We start from the raw sequence: 14,754 nt of genomic DNA, 5'->3' as shown, positions 1-14,754 counted from the left end.
CGCCTACAGTCCTGCTTTTGGAGAGTGATCATCTGAAAGCACAAGCTCAAGCTGGATGCTCGATAACTGACTGCTTGTTTTGGAGTCTAACTGCCTAAACCTCCTTCCCACAGGACGTCTACGCCCTGTATGATCCTCGATACAGGCCCTATGACAGCTCAGCCTCCGCTTACACAGAGAACTACCGCTATCCAGATCCTGAGCGGCCCAGCTCCCGAGCAAGCCACTGCTCTGACCGGCCCACAGCCAGGTGGGAACACATCCACGCTGTTGCTTTACTTTAATGCCTGACAGGTGTTTGTGTGGCCACGATAGTAACTTGATGACTGGAAACATTCTGTGTCTGTAAAGGATTGTACAAACTTATGTATGTTGGTATATTTTCACATGCAGTCCCAATAGAATTGGTCAGTTACCATTTGTCCCCACCTGCTGGTCAGGCCAGACCTTATACAGAGCCACAAAGAAGCAGCTTCTGTGCCATTCAGGGACAAGTGGTGGTTCCCTGTCACCAGGCGCCTCTGTTGTCCTGGCAGTCTGCTGCTGGCCGCACAAGGCTCTTTTAACTAGTTCAGCTTCCTCTGAAGTCTCCAGACACCCGGGAAGACTAGTCACAAAGATGGCGTAATTTGTGGATGGATCTGTCAGGCTGACTCCCGAATATAGGACCTGTATTCTGTACCTGGCTCTGCCTCCTTTGCTAGAAGGGTTACATCTGTTTCTGGCCTGCATTTCCTGTACTACTGCTAGCCATGGCTCTGCTTTGTAATCATGCAATAGAGATTTGGAAAGAACCATGGTGTGTGCCCTCTGAGTAAGCCTGTAAGCTAGGTCAAAGTCCACTGTGTCTTAGAGCTCCAGAGTCGGCTTTTGAGCTATGTCTATGCAAGGGCCATTGGTGGCTTTGAGCAAACAATGGGTGTGGGTCCTGGTCACTTCTGACTTTGCCACCTCAGCTCCTGTGGTCATTCTTTGCCAGAGTTTTGAATGTTGCTCATAGGAGTGAGCTTTGCCCTGAGGACACACTGCTCATAAGCCTAGCAGTGTGAACATCCAGTTACTAATGTACAAAGCCTCAGTGCTTGTTTCCAAAAGGTTCCATGTGCTAGTTCTTCAAGGTTTTGTGGCTTATCTGAAGAGCAAAGGCTTTGCTGTGAATCTTTGCCTGTTTAACTGACTTCAGTGTACCTTCCCCCGAAGACAGACACTGAACCACGTGTGTGGTTCTTTATGAAGTTCAATGCTATTGATACTGTTTCTAGAGATCTAATTCTTTAGTTGAGGTGCTGAGCTGTAGATGAGTTGTAGAGCACCTGCCTAACTTATGTGGGGCTCTGAATTCTATCCCTAGCATTGAGCAAGAGACAGAGATAGATATACAGAGAAGGACTCAGACAGTGAAAGAGTTCATTCAAGCCTTAGGACCAGCAGAAAAAGAATTATAAGAGTACTAGAGGAGCTCTAAATCTCAATTTTTGTTCTGTGTTTTTTGTCGGTGTTTGTTTGTTGGTGATGGGGCTTGAACCCTGGGCCTGAGCACTGTCCCTCAGCTCTTCAGCTCAAGGCTAGTGTTCTACCACTTGAGCTACAGCGCCACTTCTGGTTTTCTGGTGGTTTATTGGAGATAAGAGTCTCATGATTTTCCTGCCTGGCTTTGAACTGCGATCCTCAGATCTCAGCCTCCTGAGTAGCTAGGATTACAGGTGTGAGCCAACGGTACCCAGCTGTTTTTTTGTTTTGGTTTGGTTTTTGGGGTTTTTTTGCACATTAATTGAACTCAGGGCCTGGGTATTGTCCCTTAGCTTTTTCATTCAAGGCTAATACTCTACCACTTGAGCCACAGCTCCACTTCCAGCTTTCTTTTTGGTGGTTAATTGGAGATGAGATTTTCATGGATTTCCTGCCTGAGCTGGTTACATATTACAGTCCTCAGATCTCAGCCTTCTGAAAGATGGGATTACAGGCAAGAGCCTGTAAGCACATGGCTTAAATCTCAGCTTTTCTTTGGCTCAGATTAGGGCCATGAGTAGATCTAGGCCTATAGAATGCAGATGTACATCAGGCTTAGGGGATCCAGCTCTACTCATAGTTATGCTCTGTCTCTCAAAGTCACATGGAGTCCACACTAGTGGTTGGGCCTAACAACTATTGAAATTGACTTTTTTTTTTTGTCAGTCATGGGGCTTGAACTCAGGGTTTGGGTGCTGTCCTTAGCTTTTTCCCTTAAGGCTAGCATTGTGCCACTTTGAGCCACAGCCCCTTCTGGTTTTCTGGTAGGTAGTTGGAGATAAGAGTCTCACAGACTTTCCTGCCTGTGTTGGCTTTGAACTGTGCTTCTTAGATCTCTGCCTCCTGAGTAGGTAGGATTACAGGTGTGAGTCACAGGTGCCCCACTAAAGTTGACGTTTTTAGTTGGTTAAAATCAATTTATGTTGTTTCGTTCTGCTAAACATATTAAAAACTCCTAGGATGTAGCACTAAGGATAAGAAATGTGTTAGTTTTCTTAGTACTGTCAAGTAGTGATTTTGTTGAGCTAAATTTCAGTTAGCTACAAGGTGGGAAATTCATAACCTCAGCTCTCTTAACCATTTTGGTCTTGTAATTAGCGTTTTTTCACAACCAGATGGCTTTGGTAAGTGCTCGCTGCCATGGTATAATGTGTACTACTGACATTTTGCCATACTTCAGTAGGTAATGTGTTCAACAGCTCTGTGTTTTTTCAGGCAAGGGTATCCTGAAGGATATGGTAATTCCAGGAGTGGGTGGAGCAGTCAGAGCGACTACTATGCAAATTATTACTCCAGCCAGTATGATTATGGAGGTATGTTCAAGAATTTAGAGATTAGCAAGTGCAATGTCCATATGACTCTGTGTGAACGAGCTGCTGTGTGTGGGTCATACTCTGCTGTGTGTTTTGAGCAAACTTTTTCTTTAAATTATCTCTTCCTGTTCTTATTCAAGGGACAATAGTTGAAAATTCTTTGTATCTAAGAGTAATCACATTGATGGCTTCCATCCTATGTCATGCTACATCTCTGTCATAATGGTGGCTGCCTTGACTTTCTAACAAAGTATAGTGAACACTAGTTTTTGCTGTATTGTCCATTTGACTACTCAACTGTGAGCTGATGAAATGGAAATAAATGAAAAACTAGCTGTTTAGTCTCATTGTCTCAGAAGCCACCAGAGGCAAGTCGCTGCTTATTGGCGGGGGACAGTGGATGTGGAACATCTGGTTGAGTTGGTCTGGTACTTCTTGGCTAGCCTCCAGACCTGCTCCCAAGCAGGACAGGCATCTCAGAGAACAGGCCCACAGAGAAGGGGAGTTCTTTTGTCTGTTCTAGCTGTACTTTTTTTTTGGTCAGTCATGGGGCCTGAACTATGGGCCTAGGCACTGTCCTCAGCTCTTCAGCTCAAGGCTAGTGCTCTACCATAGCTATAGTGCCACTTCCGGCTTTTTCTGCTTATATGGTGCTGAGGAATTGAACCCAGGGCCTCGTGCATGCAAGGCAAGCACTCTACCACTAAGCTACCTTCCCAGCCCCTAGCTGTACATTCTTTGTTTTTTTTGTTTTTTTGGGTCCGGTCGTGGGGCCTGAACTCTGGGTCTGGGCACTGTCCCTCAGCTCTTCAGCTCAAGGCTAGCACTCTACCACTTGAGCCACAGCGCCACTTCCGGCTTTTTTCTTTTTGCTCATGTGGTGCTGAGGAATCGAACCCAGGGCCTCATGCGTGCAAGGCAAGCACTCTACCACTGAGCCACCTTCCCAGCCCCCCCTAGCTGTACATTCTTATACCTCAGGCTCCACAGCTCCGGAGCGCCTGATGTGTCCATGTTTTGCCTCAGTTTCCCAGAAGGGCTCTTTCCCTCTTAATGTATGTATTCATTTTATTTTATTTTTGCCAGTCGTGGGGCTTAAACTCAGGGCCTAGGCATTGTCCCTGAGCTTCTTTTGCTCAATGCTAGCACTCTATCACCTGAACCACAGTGCCACTTCTGGCTTTTTCTGTTTATGTGATTCTGAGGGATCAAACCCAGGGCTTTGTGCATGCTAGGCAAGCACTCTACCACTAAGCCACATTCCCAACCCTGAATTATTTCTTAATTTCTTCTGGATCACTTTAGGAAGAAGAAATATTAGTAAAACTTATAGTCAAGTGATTGGGAATTAAAAATTAAAAAGTAGTATTTGGGGCTCAGGATATAGTTCAATGGCAGAGTGCTTTCTTAGTCTGTTCTTTTTTTTTTTTGGGTCCGGTCGTGGGGTCTGAACTCTGGGCCTGGGCGCTGTCCCTCAGCTCCTCAGCTCAAGGCTAGCACTCAACCATTTGAGCCACAGCGCCACTTCCAGTTTTCTGAGTGGTTTATTGGAGATAAGTGTCTCACAGACTTTCCTGCCCAGGCTGGTTTTGAACCACTATCTTCAGATCTCAGCCTCCTGAGTAGCTAGGATATTATAAGTTGAGCCACCAGCACCCACAGATGTCTGTTCTCTTTCCGTTCAATAGTAAACGTGTTTCAGCTGGGCACTGGTGGCTCACAGCTGTAATCACATATGGATCATGCTCAGCATAAGGCTGAGATCAGAGGATGGAGGTTTGAAGCCAGCCTGGGCAGGAAAACTGTGAGATTCTTTTTTTTTTTTTTTTTTTTTGTCGGTCGTGGGGCTTGAACTCTGGGCCTGGGCGCTGTCCCTCAGCTCTTCAGCTCAAGGCGAGCGCTCTACCACTTGAGCTACAGCGCCACTTCCGGTTTTCTGGTGGTTTATTGGAGATAAGAGTCTCACGGTCTCTCCTGCCCGGGCTGGCTTTGAACCACGATCCTCAGATCTCAGCCTCCTGAGTAGCTAGGATTACAGGCGTGAGCCACCAGCGCCCGGCTAAAACTGTGAGATTCTTATCTCCAGTCCACTGCCAAAAAGCCAGTAGTGGATCTGTGTCTCACGTGTTTAAACACTAGCCTTAAGGGGAAAAAAAAAAGAGCTTGGGGACAGTGCCCAGGCCTTGAGTTATAGTCCAGGACTAGCACAAAAAAAGAAAAAAGAAAAGAAATACCTTGAACGGTTGCCCACAGCTGTGCGGTGTCTCAGAGGCAGGATGCACCTGGTGTCCGTGTTGTGAAGGTCCATACTCTAGGGCCAGGTCCATCATCCTGAGCAGTTGGATCCTTGGGAGCCTTGGTGTCCTCAGCAGGGGGGAGAAGACAAGATGACTGCTCCAGGAGAGCTGGGTGGTTCTTCCTTCTGTGCCCCACTGACCCTTCTTCCTGAATTTGCAGACCCGGGTCGCTGGGAACGTTACCATGGTTCCAGACTCAGGGATACCCATGTCTGGGACCGAAGGCCCTGGTATGATGCCGAGCCTGACCCATACAGGAAGGAAACCTATGCTTATGGGGACAGGTGGGTAATAGCGTTCAGCTGAAGGAGTTTAGGTTAAGCCTTGCCATGTGCTTGCTTACCTACTCTCCTGTCTTTGAGTTCATCAGAGAGCTTGTCTGATACTTGGAAAGAGGAAGGGCTGGCCATATCTCTGGGGCTTCCAGCTCTGGGCTGTGGGAAGAGAACCAGCCTACCATGAGTGCCTTCACGGTGGCTCTGGGGTTGCCTTCTGTCTGGCCCCCTCTTTTCTCCATCCATGTCTCTTTGTCCTGCCATGGCCCAGAAAAGAGACCACACTGGAAGTATATCTGCATTGTGTTCTCTGAGGCCACCCGGGTTGAACTTGGGGACGCTTCAGAATGAGGACTGCCTTGGGATGGAAGGGAGGATGGTGAGGAGGGCCAGCCCGGCCTTTGGAGTTAGCTAGTAGATGCGTGTCATCCCCAGGAGTTGTCCTGTCTCTTGTTCTTTGCCCTGAGCTCCTGTTTCCTCTAGGCTTGAAAAGTGTGATGATCACTGGAGATATGACCCTCGCTTCACGGGGAGCTTTGATGATGACACTGAGCCTCATAGGGACCCTTATGGGGAGGAGGTCGACCGGCGCAGCGTCCACAGCGAGCACTCAGCTCGGAGTCTGCGCAGTGGGCATAGTCTGCCCAGCCGCCGCAGCAGCCTCAGCTCACACTCACACCAGGTGCGCCCAGTAGGATGGGCGGGCATTTCTGTCTGTAGCTCAGTTCCATGGTTCCAACAGTGTGCCCACCACCTTTTTTTTTTTGTTGTGATGAAGTGATTACATAAGTTTCCAAATTTCACAGTATTGTGGGATAGTGATGCTCAGTTAAAGTCACAAACGCATTCTAACTTTCCTGGAGCAAATTGTCTATCACAGTCTATAACATTTATGAGTTCTATGAGGTTTGCGATAGTTATTTCTTCCACATTGGGTGGTATGTACATTTCTTTTGTTTTGCATAGCATCAGCTGTTTCCTCTTTCCCATTTTTGTTCCCTCCCTCCCATCGCTGCCATTAAGTTGCTTAGTTCATTTTGGTCAATGTCCTGTGCAGCTAATGGGTCCCGCTGTTGTATGTTTTTCCCTGATTCCCTCTAGTTCTGTGTCGTCTTCCTGGTTCCCCTCCGGTGTACACATATATGCCATACATGTGATCAGCAGCATGGGGCTATTTAGTAGTGGTTCGACCAGATGAGTGGAAGTTCTTTGTTTCTTAAGTCCTGTTAATTTTGTGCCCACCACCTTCTTGATGCTTGTGGGAGCTCACTTTCCCTGCTTGCTTTCTTTCCCAAGAGTCAGATTTACAGAAGCCAAAACGTGACTACTGGTTCCTTTGAGGCCCCGCCTCCTTCTGGCTCATTTCATGGCGATTATGTCTATGGCACCTATGGCAGCAATATCGGCACTACCCATGGCTTTCCAGAGTATGGCTATCCTGTTGACGGCACCTGGCCTGCCGTGGAGCAAGGTGTGTTTTCAGCAGCACTGAGGGAGGCTACCAGTGGGTCAAAAGGAGAAGTAGGTTCTTTTTGTTGAAACTTAGTGTCACTAAGTAGTGCAGGGTGTCTTGGATAAGTCCAAGATCCTCCTGCCTGACATCCTACCCTGTAGGAGTCAGTTCTTGATTGGGATTTCTGAAGGGCGGGCCTGGCCTGGCTCCTCTGTGCATCCTAAGGTCAGAATGGTAGAACTGGGGATGCAGGTCAGTGCTGGCCCTTGGATGCCCCTGGGGCCAGGTCCACACATGTGTTGTTACAATGTGTATCTCTGAGGATAGGCCCTTGGAGGTATTGCCCATGGCCCCAGCACTGGCCATGTCTGTGAGCAGTCTTGGAGGAAACTTCATTTCCCCTTGGTAGACTTGTTCTGTGTATCTATCTGACTGAGCAAGTCTTGCTTCTGGAGGCTTCCAGAACACAGAAATCCCCTCGGACTAGCATTGGTCTTTCTCCTAGTCTCCTAGTGTCTCCTATGTCTTTGTGGTTGGGTGCTCTGTGGTGGTCAGGCCAAGCTGAGCTGGTGGAGCTGCTCAGGAGTCGGACTGTACTTGTGGAGCACAGGGAGCAGCAAGCCAATGGCTTCTTCTGTTGAATTGTTTGCAGTTCCATCAAGACCGACTTCTCCTGAGAAGTTTTCAGTGCCTCACATCTGTGCCAGGTTTGGACCTGGCGGTCACCTCATTAAGGTGGTTCCTAACCTACCTTCGGAAGGACAGCCTGCGCTGGTTGAGATCCATAGCTTGGAGGTAAGGCTAGGGACCTCTGTGCCACATGCCTTATCATTTACTTATTTTTATTTATTTATGTTTCTGGTCTGTCTTGGGGCCTGAACTCTGGGCCTGGGTGCTGTCCCTGAGATCTTTCTGGGTAGTGCTAACTACTTTGAGCCACAGTACCACTTCTAGTTTTCTGGTAATTAATTGGAGATAAGAGTTTCACAGACTTTCCTGCGCAGGCTGGCTTTGAACCACGATTCTTAGATCTCAGCCTCCTGAGTAGGTAGAATTACAGGCATGAGCCACCAGCACCCAGCTGGGTTGTGATTTTTCTGCAACCAACTTGACTCTTATGTTTGGAAACACAGACCCGGGAATTAGTTGTTTTGTTTTGTTTTCCTTTTTTGGCAGCCCTGGGATTTGAACTAAGGGCCTCATACTTGCTAGACAGGTACTCCACAACTTGAGTCATTCCCCCAGCTCTTGTTTGCTTTAGTTATTTTTTTTGAATAGGGTTTTGCTTTATTTGCTCAGGCTGGCCTTGATTGCAGTCAGCCTCTCTGTTAGTTCTCTCCCATTACCTTGGATGAACCAGCTTGTTGAGGTCTTGCTAACTTTTTCTGCCAGACTGGCCTCAAACTCTGACCTTTCTTATCTCTGCCTCCTTAATAGCTAAGATTGCTGGTGTGATTCACCTTGCCCATCCTTCTGGGAAATGTTTATGCCTGTGAAGCTACAACCTGGGGAGTTTTGTTTGGTGGAGGGTTTTTCACATAGTAGTTGGTCTTTTAAGCAACTGCTGTGGGTGTTAGATTTAGCACTTCTGGATGTTTTGTATTTTTATTCACATCTTTTGATTTTGATTTGGGGGGTGTTGGTATGGACAGGTGGAGAGGGTGCTGTGAGGGAGTCTGGAGCAGTAGCAGCAGGCTGAGGGGCAGAGGCGCCAAGTATATCTGTCTTAGCCCATGTGGGCCCACTGACAAAACCGTGTGCCCCACATAGTAAGATAGGCAGGGTCTCAGGAGGGCATCTGCATCCTGGGCTCTTGGTGCAGGCAGCATCCGGGGCTTGGACCACATGTGTGAACTACTTCCTGTCCCCTCTGCTTTTAGACTTTACTGCAGCACACACCCGAGCAGGAGGAGATGCGCTCCTTCCCCGGACCTCTCGGCAAGTAAGTTCCTCGTTGGTGTCTTGAGTCTGCACAGAGACAGTTGCTGAGTTTGGCTTCACAGCCCTGGCCTCCATTCTCAGAATACTTGTTCTTCTTCCAGAGACGACACCCATAAAGTGGATGTTATTAATTTTGCACAGAACAAAGCTACAAAATGTTTGCAGAATGAAAACTTGATTGACAAAGAGTCTGCAAGTCTTCTATGGAATTTTATTATTCTGTTGTGCAGACAGAATGGGGTACGTTCCTTTCCTTGTAGAATGTCCTCTCTGTTGACTTTTGGTGTCAGGATCATTCCTGTGTGTGTCATAGTGTCAGGCCTGCCACACCAAGAAGGCATCTTGGCTTCAGCCTGGGGAGAGGAGGGGAAGGCAGGATGCTGTGTGGGGCATGCTGAGACGTCTCAGCCCTTTGGCCCCATCAAGGACACACTGTGTCTTTGGTGTTCTAACTTGCCACCTGCAGTCAGCTGATCAGGATTCTCATCTGACAGCATCAGGGGCCTGTCTTGTCACCTTGCTGGAACCTCTGTTCACATTAAAGCCTTGTGTTGCTCCCCCCTCCCCCTGGTGGCCTTACAGACCGTGGTGGGGACCGACATCGCAGAGCTATTGTTACGAGATCATAGGACAGTGTGGCTTCCTGGGAAGTCACCCCACGAAGCCAACCTCATAGACTTCACTAATGAGGCTGTGGAACAAGCGGAGGAGGAGGAGTCCGGTGAAGCGCAGCTCTCATTCCTTACTGACAGCCAGACAGCCACCACCAGCAGCATGCTTGAGAAGGAAACCGAACGGTTCCGAGAGCTTCTGCTGTATGGCCGCAAGAAGGTGTGTGGTCTTGAGACCAACCCCAGGTGCCTCTGCACTTACCCCTTTTGTTCTTGGTGTTGCATGGTCCTGAAGCCCCTGGCCCCTCCACATTCCACTGTTGTTGGCGTTAGGCCCTCAGTGGGGAGGGGACTGTCCCCTCCTGGAGCATCCGCAGATCCTAGGTGGCACAGTAGTCTGGGTCCTAGTTACAGAGTGAGGTGACTCACACAAATCCCAAATGCATTGCAGGATGCTTTGGAGTCTGCAATGAAAAATGGCTTGTGGGGTCACGCTCTGCTGCTTGCAAGTAAGATGGACAGCCGGACACATGCCCGTGTCATGACCAGGTAAGACAGCTGTCACACAGTCCTTGCTAGGTGCTAAGCCCATGGCTGCACCACACACGTGACCTGCTGTGCTCTGAGGCTGCCATGCTTGAGCTCTGAGCTTACTGGGTTTTTTTTCCTTGGGTCAAGCTATTGAGCAATTTTTAATTTTTTTTGTCAACTGATTAATATTTTCAGTGGTATTGGGATTTGAACTCATGACCGTGCACTTGTTAGGCAGGTGCTCTACCACCGATTCATTCCTCCAGTCCTTTTTCACATTGGTTATTTTTGAGGTAAGGTCTTGATCCCAGGATAGCTGGGATAGACGTACACCACCCTGGACAGCTTCTGCCTTGGAGACAAAGTTTCATAGACTTATCTTCCTGGGCTGGCCTGGAACTGTGATCTTCCCAAACTCCACCTTTGTGCCACCACAGCTAGCTATGGGTTGAGAAGGGGTTTTGAGAAAACTTTTTTGCCCAAGCTAACCTTGAACTATGATCTTCCCTTTCTCAGCCTCCTAAGTAGCTAGGATTGTGGATGTGAGCCACTGGCACCCAGCTGGTTTCCAATATTTCCTTTAAGACCTCAAATTCCCTGTTCTTTCCCCTTTTTATGCTTTTTGAAGCTGAGATAGCTGTCATCTGCCAAGGCTAAACTTCAATCTGACCATTAATAAAAGAGCTGAAATTAGACTTCAGGGTTTTTTCTGTAACTGAGTCAAAGTTAAATCTTTCTTTTCTCGTGTCCACCTAGGTTTGCCAATAGTCTTCCGATCAATGATCCTCTGCAGACAGTCTATCAGCTCATGTCCGGGCGGATGCCTGCTGCATCCACGGTGAGTGCTGCATTGGGCCCTGCACTGTTGGGTTTGTTCTCATTAAAGACTTCATCACAGGGGATGGGAAGGTGGCTCAGTGGTAGAGTGCTTGCCTTGCATGCATGAGGCCCTGAGTCCAGTTCTCAGCACCACATAAACAGAAAAGGCTGGAAGTGGTGCTGTGGCTCAAGTGGTAGAGAGCTAGCCTTGAGCTGAAGAGCTCAGCAACAGTGCTCAGGCCCAGAGTTGAAGCCCCATGACCAACCAAAAAAGAAAAAAAAAAACAAAAAAAGACTTCATCACAGGATCTGAGACTTTAGTCTCTCTTTGAGTGTATATGTGTATGCATTGGTACTGGAGCTTGAACATAGGCTCGGTGCTATCCCTGAGCTTCTTTAAAAAGCTCAAGTTTGTGCTCTACCACTTGAGGCACAGCTCTACTTCTGTCTTTTTGGTGGTTAATTGGAGATAAAAATCTCACAGACTGGGCTGGGAAGGTGGCTCAGTGGTAGAGCACTTGCCTTGCATGCCTGAGGCCCTGGGTTCGATTCCTCAGCACCACATAAGCAAAAAGAAAAAAGCCGGAAGTGGCACTGTGGCTCAAGTGGTAGAGTGCTAGCCTTGAGCTGAAGAGCTGAGGGACAGCGCCCAGGCCCAGAGTTCAGGCCCCACGACCGGACCCAAAAAAAAAAAAATCTCACAGACTTAGGCTGGGAAGGTGGCTCAGTGGTAGAGCGCTTGCCTTGCATGCCTGAGGCCCTGGGTTCGATTCCTCAGCACCACATAAGCAAAAAGAAAAAAAGCCAGAAGTGGCACTGTGGCTCAAGTGGTAGAGCCCTAGCCTTGAGCTGAAGAGCTGAGGGACAGTGCCCAGGCCCAGAGTTCAGGCCCCACGACCGTACCCAAAAAAAAATCTCACAGACTTTTCGGCCCTGCCTGGCTTTGAACCACAGTCCTCAGATCTCAACTTCCTGAATAGCTTGGATTGCAGGCCATGAGCCACCAGTGCCCAGCTTGACTTATGTTGCTCAGCTTTCTCATTGGGCTTGACCGTTAGGGAATTAGTGGTGTTCTTCTGAGGATGAGGATATGTTTTGTGTTCTGATTGTAGTGTTGTGGAGATGAGAAGTGGGGAGACTGGAGGCCACATCTTGCTATGGTGTTATCCAACCTGAACAACAACATGGATGTGGAATCCAGGACCATGGCCACAATGGGCGATACGCTAGGTGGGTCGGTGGGGTGGCCATTGGCTGTGCTCTCTCCTGCAGACCTGTCAGAGCCCTGGCTTTGTTGTTAGTGTCTTTGGTCACGTCACTGGGAAAGGAGGATGTCTCGGAACTGAAGTGCGCTGCTCCATCTCTCCTCAGCCTCCAAAGGCCTTTTGGATGCCGCACACTTCTGCTACCTGATGGCTCAAGTTGGATTTGGGGTTTACACGAAGAGAACCACAAAACTTGTCTTGATAGGCTCAAATCACAGGTGAGGAGTGCAGCGGGGCCGCGTCTATTTTCCTTCAAGAAGAAAACGATTCCCCTCTGTTAATTGAGAAATGGCCAGCCTTATAATTGGTCACTTTTTCAATTTCCTTCCCCAACAGTTTGCCATTTTTGAAGTTTGCCACCAATGAAGCCATCCAGAGGACAGAGGCCTATGAGTATGCTCAGTCCCTTGGGGCCCAGACCTGCCTCTTACCTAATTTCCAGGTAAGCAAGAGCACGTGGCATGGCTTTTGTGTATGTGTAGGGGGGAGCAGTGCTGAAAGACTTGATTCTTTTTAAAAAATATTTTGATTGTTACTTTATTTTTTAATTTTATATGTTTATTAATATGTTATTACGTATTTTTATTAAATATTGATATATGGGAGGTTGTAGTTACATAAGTCGGGTAGAGAGTACATTTTCTTTTGGACAGTGTCACTGCATCCCTTGCTCCCTCCCAGTTTTTCTCTCCTGTCCCTACCCACAAGTTGTATAGTTCATTTTCCACACAGTGTCTAGTGATTCTTTGGGTTTTTTTGAACTCTTGTACAAATAATGATGAGATTTAGGAGGGGACATCTTGTAGAGATGTTTAATCAATGCTCAAAAGCTAAATGATACTGAGGATATTTGTTAGCATTTTGGTTCTTAAAATATTCAACATTACAAACCATTCAAGTACTTTGACATCAGCTGTGTTTAGAAAGGGCCGTACGTAGTAGGCCGCAGTGTGCATATGAAGTGGTTAGCAGAGTTTGTGGAGAGTCTGGCCCCACTGCTGGCCATGTCAGAGACATTGCAGGGGAAGAGAACGGGTTGGTTAGAAGCTTAATTATTTGACCTTAGAGCCTCAGAGGATAAGGCTTAGAGGATAAGGGGTGATGGTGGGTGGTATTGGTAATGAGACATCCAGAGAGAGTCAAACATACAGCATCTTCTCAGGAAACACAGGGAAAGCCCGGGGACAGTGAAGCTGTGTTTGTTGTTGCAGGTGTTCAAATTCATCTATTCTTGTCGCCTGGCTGAGATGGGGCTTGCCACCCAGGCCTTCCACTACTGTGAAGTGATCGCCAAGAGTATCCTGGCGCAGCCTGCCGCTTTCTCCCCAGTGCTCGTCACCCAGCTGGTGCAGGTGGGGAGTCGGGATACTGAAAACTTCTCAGACCTGTCTTGGAGTTAAGATACTGAAATGTCCTTTGGCTTGGGTTTACAGTGTTAGCACAGGAGTTCTTCAGGTATGTCATGCCAATGTGGAAGCCGAGCAGTAAGCTTCTCTGTGAGCAGGCTCCTTGTTCCAGGTGATTGAGGCAGATTAACCTGGAGGTCACGAGCTCCCCCATGCAGTTCCGCAGCTAAGGTGGTCCTGGCTGCGCGTTTGCAAGCCTATTCCTTACACATCTGATGGAGTGTGTGGCCAGCTGCCAAAGGTTGGTGTGGAGAACACTCCGCCATTGTCCACACACTGTGGCCCCATTGTGTGAGGTGTCAAGTAGTTCCTTTCCTGAGCATATACTCATGATACTTAGGGAAGCTTGTTATCATGGAAGCATTTGAGTCTACACAAAAGTACAGAGACTGAGGAGTCCCCTGTCCCCATCCCTCAGTTTTAGTAGTCACCAACATAGGCCATACTTGTTTCGTCTTACCCAGCATGGCCTCGCAATATCCCTTCCTCCTGGGAAGGGATGTGAGCACGAGGACAAGGGAGTCAAGGATACATGGTCAGTTGCTGGCTGATCGTCAGGCCCGCTGATCCCACAAGCATGTGAGGTCTACAGAGAACTCCACTGTTTAGGTTCTGATTACCCACCTGCATTTGCCAATTAAAACCTTAACGTCCCATTTAGCACTGTCAGGACACTGTTTTGCTTGTGTCACCTGCACTAGCAGTTTCTCTGTTCCTCTGGGCTTCTAGATGGCTTCCCAGTTACGCCTCTTCGACCCTCAGCTCAAGGAGAAGCCGGAGGAGGAATCTTTTGTGGAGCCTGCCTGGCTGGTACAACTGCGATGTGTGGAGAGGCAGATCCAGGTATGCCTTCTGACAGCACAGCCCTGTCCTAGGCCTTGGCCTGTAGATGTGTGACAAGATGGTTTGTGCCCATTCTCATACTGCAGATGTTCAACTGCAGCAATTAACATAGGAAATGTGTATATTGCAGGAATTTCCTAATTGTACAGGAAGGACATTGGGTATTGTGGAGGCAGCGATCAGATCAGCAGGCAGAAGGCTGTGTGCAGGGCTGCCTGGGCTGGTAGTAGAATGTTGTATGTAGGCTCTAACTCTGTTCTCCTTTAGGAGGGGGCTGTGCTATGGAACCAGGATGGAGCAGACCCCCAGCAGTGTCCCAGCACACCAAGCTCTGAGGTAGAGCAGTTGGATGGTGCAGGAATTGGCCAGCCAGCAGGGCTGGGAGCTGACAATCCCCTACTGATGGGGAGCACGGAGCCCCTGAGCCAGGACGTGCAGCTGCTGCCCTCAGGTGGGACATTGCTCTCTGATACCTGCTTTTGGGCAGGGAA

The 14,754-nt window shown here is 48.4% G+C and overlaps 1 protein-coding gene across 5 annotated transcripts in view; it reads left to right on the top strand.

Annotated features, from left to right (window-relative positions):
- Sec16a (SEC16 homolog A, endoplasmic reticulum export factor) overlaps positions 1–14,754 on the top strand; it is a 40,576-nt gene that overhangs the window by 12,390 nt on the left and 13,432 nt on the right. For all 5 annotated transcript variants that reach the window (XM_042680942.1, XM_042680939.1, XM_042680938.1 and 2 more), the window contains 17 exons: positions 114–250; positions 2,725–2,822; positions 5,280–5,403; positions 5,878–6,076; positions 6,691–6,865; positions 7,500–7,642; positions 8,728–8,789; positions 8,890–9,028; positions 9,371–9,619; positions 9,851–9,948; positions 10,687–10,768; positions 11,862–11,979; positions 12,121–12,232; positions 12,351–12,456; positions 13,226–13,366; positions 14,150–14,263; positions 14,531–14,714. In XM_042680942.1, coding sequence (XP_042536876.1) covers positions 114–250; positions 2,725–2,822; positions 5,280–5,403; positions 5,878–6,076; positions 6,691–6,865; positions 7,500–7,642; positions 8,728–8,789; positions 8,890–9,028; positions 9,371–9,619; positions 9,851–9,948; positions 10,687–10,768; positions 11,862–11,979; positions 12,121–12,232; positions 12,351–12,456; positions 13,226–13,366; positions 14,150–14,263; positions 14,531–14,714 — 2,281 coding nt within the window. The remainder of the gene's footprint in view (positions 1–113; positions 251–2,724; positions 2,823–5,279; positions 5,404–5,877; positions 6,077–6,690; positions 6,866–7,499; positions 7,643–8,727; positions 8,790–8,889; positions 9,029–9,370; positions 9,620–9,850; positions 9,949–10,686; positions 10,769–11,861; positions 11,980–12,120; positions 12,233–12,350; positions 12,457–13,225; positions 13,367–14,149; positions 14,264–14,530; positions 14,715–14,754) is intronic.

Source organism: Dipodomys spectabilis, unplaced genomic scaffold (assembly GCF_019054845.1).
Source record: "Dipodomys spectabilis isolate Male_0828 unplaced genomic scaffold, ASM1905484v1 ptg000067l, whole genome shotgun sequence".
NCBI lineage: Eukaryota > Metazoa > Chordata > Mammalia > Rodentia > Heteromyidae > Dipodomys > Dipodomys spectabilis.
The sequence above is the reverse complement of the archived record's forward strand: the minus strand, read 5'-3'. Positions and strand labels throughout refer to the sequence as shown.